The sequence below is a fragment of the Nematolebias whitei genome, chromosome 16, assembly GCF_014905685.2.
Source record: "Nematolebias whitei isolate Nwh7 chromosome 16, NemWhi1, whole genome shotgun sequence".
NCBI classification, from domain to species: domain Eukaryota; kingdom Metazoa; phylum Chordata; class Actinopteri; order Cyprinodontiformes; family Rivulidae; genus Nematolebias; species Nematolebias whitei.
This window is the reverse complement of record NC_056513.1, coordinates 34278921-34289348: the sequence shown is the minus strand read 5'-3', so window position 1 is coordinate 34289348 and position 10428 is coordinate 34278921. Positions and strand designations below refer to the sequence as shown.

The following is a 10428-nucleotide window of genomic DNA, read 5'->3' as shown; positions in this document are numbered from 1 at the left end:
TCAATGTTTTCACCGCCTATATGTAAATGTATAACGTCTGTTTATGTTGCTTTGCTGTGGTAGGTTTTTTTGATGCCTCAAATTGTGCCCCGTCTAGGACACGATGTGAGATCTTTTTATTTTTATACCGTCTCTCCTCATGTTTTCTTTCCTTTTCTTATCTAAGCAAAATATTATTCTGAATAAGAATAAGAAGGCCGCGCTAATTATTTATAGCTGCAGCTTTGTGCACTCCGCCCATCTTCGGACGACTACGTACATATTTGCGTTGTATCTCGGTGCAATGCCAATAAAGTTTATTCTGATTCTGATCTAAAATTGTTGAGCAATGGGAGTTTGCAAGCATGTCTGGCGACATTTGCACAAGAAAATTGCCAATTTTTGTAAAACTCTGAAAGCATGGTCAGTTCTTGCTAATTATGTGCTACCGTGATGTGTGGCGAGTCGTGTCCCGGCTGAACAGGATGATGGGCTTACCAGTCAATGACACAAAACACAATCTTGACCTGTGCGAAGGAGTAAAAATGCAACAAAATAAATATTAAACAATATTTAATCTTTCCTTTCTAAAAGTGTATCTCAATTTGTAAAATTCTCATGGCGATGATGATTAAGGAGTTGCTACTGGCTCTTCCATTGCTGCCTTATTTTTAGAAGTACATATGTTTAATTTTAAATATGTATTTGAGCCTTTCAGAAAAGTCTCACACAACATCGTGACTGATGGTGTCACAGCATGTTAGCGAGTTGGGAGGGTCTAGGCGGGAGTTTTGTACTGACTGTAAAGCCCCACATCCCGAGCATGAAGCCTCTATCATATGTGTCAAACTCAAGGCCCGAGGACCAAATGTGGCCCTCATTGACATCTTTTCTGGCCCCCACGATGTTATTTTAAATGTAAAATACTTTTATCACTTGAATTTTTTTCAGTAATCTTTGATTATGATGTGAAAAGTGCAACAGAGAACATCAACTGAGACCAATCAAACTCTTGAGGAACCTGTGATCAAGAAAATATGCTTGGTATCTAACTTGAGTTAATGTAGATTCTGAAATTGGCCCTTAGTTTGAAAAGGTTTTAATTTTGGCCTCCTTTTGTACGTGGGTTTGACACCCCTGTTCAAAAAGTCATCATGGCGGTACACCCCCCCATGTTCTAGAATAGTGCTTCTTGGGGTGGCTGCATGTTGGAGTAGCTCTGTTACATTCATTTTGAGTTATTGCTTTTGAAAACTTTAACTCTTTTCTGGATGTAAATCACTTTTTTCCAGACAATTACTTCCTCTGATATCGGATGCTGTGCAGCTGGAAGGATTTTTACTGAAACCTTTATACTTTTGGGCATTTATTATTATGCGCAACCATGGCAACAAGATGTTTATTTTAACAACCAGAAGCAGCTGATTAACATCTCAAAAGAATACCTCAACTAGAGCCCCAAATCCCAAATGAGTTGAAAAGGAGGCGCTGTGGATCATTTCCCATCAACCTGGCGGCAGTGCTCGTACCTGACCGTCAAAATCCTGGAGCTGGTGGGAAAACTCGGCTTGTGACAATGGGAGGACCGGGATCATCCCCCGGCACCTTCAGCTGTCTGTCCATGGTGACGAGGAGCTCTGCAGACTGCTGGGAGGAGTGACCATCACTCAGGGAGGAATTCTGCCCAGCATTCGGGCAGTCCTGCTGCCCAGGAGGATCAAGAGGCCCACCAGATCTGACAGCCAGCTGGATCTGGGTGGACAGATCGGTATCTGTGGCCAGATTTTTCAGATTCGCTGCAGATCCTTCCTGCCCACAGCTATCGGCATCTATAACTCTTGAATGGAACCAGGACGATGAGCTACGACAACACTTAGTTTCCCTTTGAGATTAATAAAGTATTTTTTAATTGAATTTAATATCTTTTTTTTCTGCATACCTCTTAATTCGAAGGATCAGCTGGTCTCTCAACAAAATTGATCAACTTCTCCTGACAGGAGTCAGGGCATAAGGAGGACCCTCTTACCTCGATGGAAACAAATTGGATTCTTGATGACAACTGGGTTTTTTTGCAGTTTGGTTGGTGAATTCTGAATTGTCTATAAATTTGTGTGGATGTGTCGAATCTCAACAGCACTCGGACTGAATTTGTGGAGCTGGAGCAGCTGTTATCAGGACTGCGGACTCTATAGCGGCACACATGAAGGGGAAATAATCTTGGAGAATGCTGTGAGCTTGACTTTGGCGTAAAGGATCAATTCGGCTGTTTTGGAGTTCCATCAGAGGAAATGTATACCAGCGAGACTTTAATAAGGCATATACAACAATTCATGAGTTCTGCCTGACCCAAACTGTGGCCTTGACGGCAGACTTATCTCAACTCTTCCTGAAATGTTTTTAAAACAACAAAGATGTTTTGTCTGTCTCCACACCCCTCCCTTCCCCAAGGCCGTGGACATGTAACAAAACCTCAACTGAGCTGATGATGAATGTCAATGGCTGAGAGGGGGGACTCTGGACTATGCTATGACTTTCCCTTAAAAATTCAATGTTTTCACCGGCCTATATGTACATATGTACATATACATGTACATGTTCTTTTGATGCCTCAAATCGTGCCCTGTCTAGGACACGGCGTGAGATCTATTTTTTTTATACCGTCTCTCCTCATGTTTTCTTCCCTTTTCTCATCTAAGCAAAATATTATTCTGAATAAGAATAAGAAAAGGCCACGCTTTCTATAGTTGCAGCTTCGTGCACTCCGCCCATCTTTCAGACGACTGTACGTACATGTTTGCGTTTTATCTCGGTGCAATGCCAATAAAGTTTATTCTGATTCTGATCTTCTTAATGAGCTGCAGCCCACTGTGAGGTTAGAGGAAGCCATTCAATGTAACAACTCTCATTTAGTTTAAATACAACTGATCCAGTGTGTTGTACAAATGACAGAGCAGCATGGCACATACGTAGTGGGCATTCCTGAACAACCCACACAGGAAGTGATGTAAACCCAGACCACATGTACATCATACCCCCTTCCCCTGACTGTGGTGTCCTCTCAAGTGTGTAGGAGTTGCCCACTGAGGACTTTCACTGCCAAATTTATCACTTCCAAGCATTCAGGTGTTTCTCCAACACAACTCTAACCCTCATGCCCCTCTCTTCCAGGTGGTTATTAGTGGGAGGAGCCAGTGGAAAAGAGAAACCAAAGTCTGCACTTCAGTGAACTTGATCAAAGCATGCAAGAACCCAGAGGAGCTTGGTGTGTAGTAACATAAGTTTAAGAACAACAGTTTCCTGCTTGTTCCAGAGAAGTGATTTCATGTGTTGGGAGAGAATTTTCCTGGTCAGGACTTCAGGAATCAGATTTTACTGTTTTAAGCTAGAGTCCTGCAAAAAAGATTGTTAGTAAATCACGATTAAACAAAATGCTGATTCAAACTAGGTCTCAGCCTTTAGATGAACATGACATTATTTAACAAACGCAAAGCCACATAGCATCTGTCGTTTAGCTTTTAACGTTTGCCTGAATCTCTTTCAGACTCAAAGATGGAGTGCCTGCAGCTCTCCCTGACCGAGGTCCTCAAGAGGCAAAACTGTAAAAGCAAGAAGGGCTACAACCAGGTGAGCTCCAGACACAACATCAAGTGGTTTGTGGTTTGAGCAGCGCCATGCCGTCGCGCCACTCAAACAACGTGGCTGCACGTTTCCTTCAAAGACCCTGACCTCAATATGTCCTCGGCTGTGTCTCAGGCTTCCGGATTGATTTTTCGTCTCACGGTGCAAACGCGAATGAGAGCAGCTTTATTTTTTCACATGAACTACTTGATGGGGGGTAGAAAAACAAAGAAATGCCACAACGCACAGGAAACACTTGCAATTTTTTTTTTTGCTCGTGTGCTTCGGCACAACTATTTATTCAACACTAGAGCTCACTGTGTCAAGGCTTTCGAGCTGAAGAGGTGTTGTAAGACGTCAGTTTTTAGAAAGTCAGTGGAACACTGACCTGTTTTAAATCACTGCGATTCGGTTTCCTTAGATCAGGGATAATCAACTAGTGGTCCAGAGGCCACATCCGGGTGATCTAAATCTGGCCCACCTAGGTTCATTTGAAGAAAAAATTAGATTTTATGTAAGGGAAATAAAAAATCTGTGAGATAAACATCTTAAAAACCTGCATGACAAGATTTCTGTCAGAGATGATCCTGTCAGATGAACTGTGACAGCACAGTGCATTTCAGTCAGGTTTAGGGCATTTAGTTTTAGGGAGCAGCTGTGGATGAGTGGTTAGAGCAGTCGTCCTCCAATGGGAGAGCTAGGGGTTTGATTCCACCGACAGTCACATGCTGAAGAGTCCCTGGGCAAGACACTGAACCCCTCGTTGCCTCCGATGTGTGTCCCATCAGTGTATGAATGTGATAAAGCTCTGATTAGTCTTTGTACAGATCTAGTATAATTTTTTTTCTCACTCGTCCTCGAGCAAGACGGATGTCTTTTCTTTCCTCTCCTGCCTTCCTCCTGCTTTTGCTCTTTGTCCTGTGTATCAGAGCTTCTTTTTACACATCTTCCAAATCGTAAATTATTGTTATGGATCTGGTCAGCTGGACTTTCAATGCAATTGATAACATTTTTTCAACAAAACGACAAGGTGCTGGAGAACCCTCATGCCCCAGACAGTCGCATGCGGCTTGGTACATCATGGATTCCTGGGGAAAGTGTAAGTTGATGTGCCCGTCTGTGTTGTCTCTGGAGGATGTCAAAGATTTATACCATTGGATTTATAATGGTAGGGTTTCTGCTTTTTGGCACCGGCAGATATCTATATTATCGGCTATTAAGAAAGACGGCGACAGCAGTTTTGGCCATGGTAAAGCTGCCGACTTTATGTGAAGGATTAATTCGTGCTTCGAGTTCTCAGACTCGGCTAATTTACACGCTCATCCATAAGCTGGAAGCAATTTATGAGAATCGTAGGCCACTTGAGACTTCTGGAACTCGCCAGCATGTTGGAATCGATCTTGGAGAAGGCTTTTATAAGTATGGACCAGCGGAAAGTCCACAAATCTTTTTATTTTGGATCATCGAGAGTACCAGCAGAACTCGAGGCTGACGAAAGAAAAACAGTCTGCCTGCACAAAAACAACTGTGGCTTATCTGAATCTGGCCTCCCCGTTCAGAAGATTTTGAAGAGGCCAACTTATCAAATTGCTCCTGGGGATGTGTAAACCAAGAAAGCTCTGCTATATCCACCCCTGCCCCCAACCCACCCCGAGAACTTCCGTGAACGCTTATCAGAGCTGTGCCGGCTGACACTTTAACATTTTATCAGGACTATGTTGCTATCTGGAAGTGCTTCATAGACAAATCTCACCATCTTATCATCAAACTCCTATGTAATATGTCTATAAATGCACTTGCTGGTAATTTTTAATGTCTTAAACCGTGTCCTGACAAGGACAAGGTGTGAAGAGATCTTTTTTTAATACACACCATCCTCAAGTCTTTCCCCTTTTCTTATCTTAAAAATAAGGGCCACGCTCCTAGGACCTGCAGCCACGTGCACTCCACCCATCTTTCGGACGACTGTACGAAATTACAGTTTCACTGTATTTCACCGTGCAATGACGAAGCTTACTGTGGGCACAGATTGTAGTGTAAAGAGGTTTGAGCTTTGAGCTTTCTTTTCTTAATAAAATAGAAAGGCGAAATATAAGTGTAGTCCACTTACTATTTACCATTACTCCAGCTGACAATAAGTCAATCTAAAATATAACTAGAGTTTAAATTGTAAATAAGTTATGTAATGTCTATATTTACCGGTTGTTTCGACCTCGAGCTGTTAGCTTTCAGTAACTGTGGCCCCCTGAGCAGTTTAGTTGAATATCTCTGCTTTAGAAGAACACCATCAACAGTCTGTGATTTTAAAAATGATATTTTAAAAGAAATTATTCATGTGTTTACTAAATGTAAAAAATTATTTTACTCACCTTTACAGCAGCTGACTGTCACGGAGGTGAAGGTGGACAAAGTGCAGGTCAGCGGCACCGGAAACACAACCTTTGCTGTGTGTTTGGACCAGGATGAGAAGAAGATACTACAAAGTGTCAAAAGGTATGAGATCAAGACAGGTTTGCAGAGACACTGAAAAGAAATGTGCGTCTCCTAAAAAAAAAAAAAAGAAAAGCAAATGCTATGAACAGCTCAAATCATATCTGTTGTAAATACTTATTGGAATGACCTCAGAGTAAGAAGCTAATAGACAGTCTAACAGAACCAAGACCAGAATGGATTGCTGCCATGTTGGAATAATTCAGTCTATAAAATCTCATCTGTTCCGTTTGTTTATTGGTCGATCTGTGTTCCTACCCTCACCTGTGGTCACAAACTCTGGGTGGTGACCGAAAGAACAAAATCACAGATCCAGGCAGTCAAAATGAGTTTTCTCTGCAGGGTGACTGTACTCTCTATCCCTGAGAGGGGGTGAAGAGTTCAGTTATCTGGGAGAGACTCCAAGTAGAGCTGCTGCTCCTCCACATGGACAGGGGCCAGTTGAGGTGGTTCAGGTATCTTGTAAGGATAATTCCTGGGAATACCTTGAAATCCTCTCAGAAAGCTGGATGAGGTGGCTGTGGAAATAAATGTCTGGACCTTCCTGCTCAAGCTGTCCCAAGACCCGACTTCTGAACAAACAGGAGAGGATAGATGGAAGGAACATTTAGTCAAGTCAACTTTATTTATAAAGCACATTTAAAGCGGCAGTTACGTGTTTAACAATAAAATCAATGGGAGTAAATCCATGTAAAAAAATAAAAATAAAAATGATAGTACTGAAAATCAAAAGTATAAAAAGAAAACATAAAAAACGCAGAGCAATAAAATACTAAGTAAAGTCAGACTGTGTAAAAACCCAGTGAAAACAGGTGTGTTTTTAGCTGAGATTTAAAAACAGGAAGTCAAGTGGCCTGTCTAATGTTGGGGGGTAGATTGTTCCAAAGTTTGTGGCCCACGACTGAAAAGGCCAGATCACCTCTGAGCTTCAATCTTGTTTTTGGAATAGCTGAAAGCAGCTGATCAGATCTCAGCGCCCGAGAAGAACATAAAGTATGTAGCTCAGAGAGATATGAACGTTCAAGGACATTAATGCACTTAAAGGTCAGCAGGAGAATTTCAAAATCAATTCTAGTATGTACAGGGAGCCAGTGAAGGGAGGATAAAACTGGTGGAATATGATTTGATATTAAAAAAAGGTTGTAAGCTCAATCATGCAGGTAGATAACAACAAAAAAGGTTAAATCATGTCATCTGGACCAGTTTATTTAAGTGAGAAACATTTTGTCCCCCATCCAGAGGACTTCCTCAGTCTACTGCCTGCCAACCAGGTCTGTCCCATAGGTAGCCTTCACTGCAGTGTTTATTGATATGGTTTTAATTAGGCCTGTCACAATAACAACTGTGAATTTTCGAGCTTTGACGAGACAGAGGTTTTTTCCCTGATGTCAGCCTGTTAGCTTAGCTCGTAGCTTAGCTTCTCAGTTTAGCTGCTTTTAACGATCCATAAACGCGGTTTTGGACGGTTAAAACCGATTTTAAAAGAAAGCAAAAATAAAGAAATGAGGGGTCAGTGACGAGCACTGGAGTTGAGCTTTTTGTCATCCAGTAAATTCAGTAGAAAGACAGAGACATGAAGAAACGATAAAGCCGATAAATGAAAATGAGGCTAATCATTTTCATTTAATAATAATAATAATAATGTCATCACAATGTCAGCACTGTATGTTTCCATACAATGGCGAAATTAGTCTCTGCATTTAACCCATCCACCACCAGGTGGTGCAGTGGGCAGCTATTGAAAGCGCCCGGGGGACATTTTTGGGGATTAGACGTGCTGCCCAGAGACGCCACGTGATGTGCAGTGACTGGGGATCGAACCTGGGACTCTCGGGTCCCAAGCCGGCTGCCCTGCCTCTACACCATCTCGGCCCCATATATCATGCCATTAATTGATTTATTATCACGACAGTCCTAGTTTTAATGGCAGATAAATCTGACAATCATCTATATAACAATGAAATGACAGACCATTTTAGACAGCACACTACCTTTAAATACAGTGCCTTGGGAAAGTTTTCTGCCTCGTTGAACTTTTCAACCTTTTGCCACATTTCAGGCTTCAAACAAAGACATACAATTTTAATTTTTTGTGAAGAATCAACAACAAGTGGGACACAATCATGAAGTGGAATGAAATTTATTGGATGTATCAAACTTTTTAACAAATAAAAAACTGAAAAGTGGGGCGTGCAATATTATTCGTCCCCCTTGCGTTAATACTTTGTAGCGCCGCCTTTTGCTGCAGTTCCAGCTGCAAGTCTCTTGGGGTATGTCTCTATCAGTTTTGCACATGGAGAGACTGAAATTCTTGCCCATTCTTCCTTGTAAAACAGTTTGAGCTCAGTGAGGTTGGATGGAGAGCGTTTGTGAACAGCAGTCTTCAGCTCTTTCCACAGATTCTCGATTGGATTCAGGTCTGGACTTTGACTTGGCCATTCCAATACCTGGATACGTTTATTTGTGAACCATTCCATTGTAGATTTGGCTTTATGTTTTGTATCATTGTCTTGTTGGAAGATAAATCTCTGTCCCAGTCTCAGGTCTCTTGCAGACTCAAACAGGTTTTCTTCCAGAATGGTCCTGTATTTGGCCCCATCCATCTTCCCATCAATTCTGACCATCTTCCCTGTCCCTGCTGACAAAAAGCAGGCCCAAACCATGATGCTGCCACCACCATGTTTGACAGTGGGGATGGTGTGTTCAGGGTGATGAGCTGTGTTGCTTTTACGCCAAACATATCGTTTTGCATTGTGGCCGCACAGTTCGATTTTGGTTTCATCTGACCAGAGCACCTTCTTCCACATGTTTGGTGTGTCTCCCAGGTGGCTTGTGGCAAACTTTAAACAACACTTTTTATGGATATCTTTCAGAAATGGCTTTCTTCTTGCCACTCTTCCATAAAGGCCAGATTTGTGCAGTGTACAACTGATTGTTGTCCTTTGGACAGACTCTCCCACCTCAGCTGTAGATCTCTGCAGTTCATCCAGAGTGATCATGGGCCTCTTGGCTGCATCTCTGATCAGTCTTCTCCTAGTTCGAGATGAAAGTTTAGAGGGACGGCCGGGTCTTGGTAGATTTGCAGTGGTCTGATACTCCTTCCATTTCAATATGATTGCTTGCACAGTGCTCCTTGGGATGTTTAAAGCTTGGGAAATCTTTTTGTATCCAAATCCGGCTTTAAACTTCTCCACAACAGTATCTCGGACCTGCCTGGTGTGTTCCTTGGTTTTCATGATGCTCTGTGCTTTGAACAGAACCCTGAGACTATCACAGAGCAGGTGCATTTATACGGAGACTTGATTACACACGGGTGGATTCTGTTTATCACCATCAGTCATTTGGGACAACATTGGATCATTCATAGAGCCTCACTGAACTTCTGGAGTGAGTTTGCTGCACTGAAAGTAAAGGGGCCGAATAATATTGCACGCCCCACTTTTCAATTTTTTATTTGTTAAAATTTTGACACATCGAATAAATTTCATTCCACTTCACGATTGTGTCCCACTTGTTGTTGATTCTACAGATTTAGTTTACCTTGCATTGTTTGCAGCCTCAAACTCTCCGAGCTCGGCACTTTTCTCCAACCCTTGTGTGTGTTGTCTCTTTAAGGTGTGAAGTATCAGTCTGCTACAAACCTGACAGCTCCACTGACTGGAGGCTGAGAAAATCCCAGACTTCTGCTCAGATCCAGCCTCTCAACCCCACCTTCTGCTCCCTCCTCTGCCTGCCTGTGGTCACCTTCAGCGGGGCTCTTCCCTGAACCCCCCCCCAGCACTGATTTTCATGGGCTCAAAGGAAAGACTTCAGTGCTTTGTGCACCAGCTACACATTTAAGACCCTCCTCCACTTTTCCTGACGTTGTGGGTCACACAGTGGAGGGCTTGAACAGCAGTGCAACACAACTAACGGAAACCAGTGACTTCATGCAGAAATTCAGTGCTGGTTGCGTTCAGGTCAATGCTTGTAACGTGCAAGAAGACTCATGAAAGCAAAAAGAAAACTGCTGTACAGATGATTAGCACAAAGAAGTTGTGAAGGAAACCATTTCAAGTTTCATTCTTCAGGTTTCAGCTCCTCTTTTTGCGCTTGAAGACGGAACTGACTTTAACCACAGTCTCATTAGAATGTATTCGGGTTTACTCGGGGTGTCTTTAGTATGTTGGATCAGCGTCCTATGAGGAGAAATATGAAATATTTAATATATGAAATTCCTCCTTTTATTGTTTTGTTGTTGGCTTAACCCACAGCCCCATGAACTCTCGGCTCCAAAAATAAACAAATTATTTGACAATATCCAAGAATGTACACTGTAAATATATAGAGTATGTAAATCCT

At 42.3% G+C, this 10428-nt stretch overlaps 1 protein-coding gene across 1 annotated transcript in view; it reads left to right on the top strand.

Moving 5' to 3' along the window:
• pik3r5 (phosphoinositide-3-kinase, regulatory subunit 5) overlaps positions 1 to 9853 on the top strand; it is a 45316-nt gene extending 35463 nt beyond the window's left edge. The window contains exons 14-17 of the mRNA XM_037690587.1: positions 3148 to 3241; positions 3521 to 3603; positions 5975 to 6090; positions 9703 to 9853. Coding sequence (XP_037546515.1) covers positions 3148 to 3241; positions 3521 to 3603; positions 5975 to 6090; positions 9703 to 9853 — 444 coding nt within the window. The remainder of the gene's footprint in view (positions 1 to 3147; positions 3242 to 3520; positions 3604 to 5974; positions 6091 to 9702) is intronic.
• The last annotated feature ends 575 nt before the right edge of the window (positions 9854 to 10428 follow it).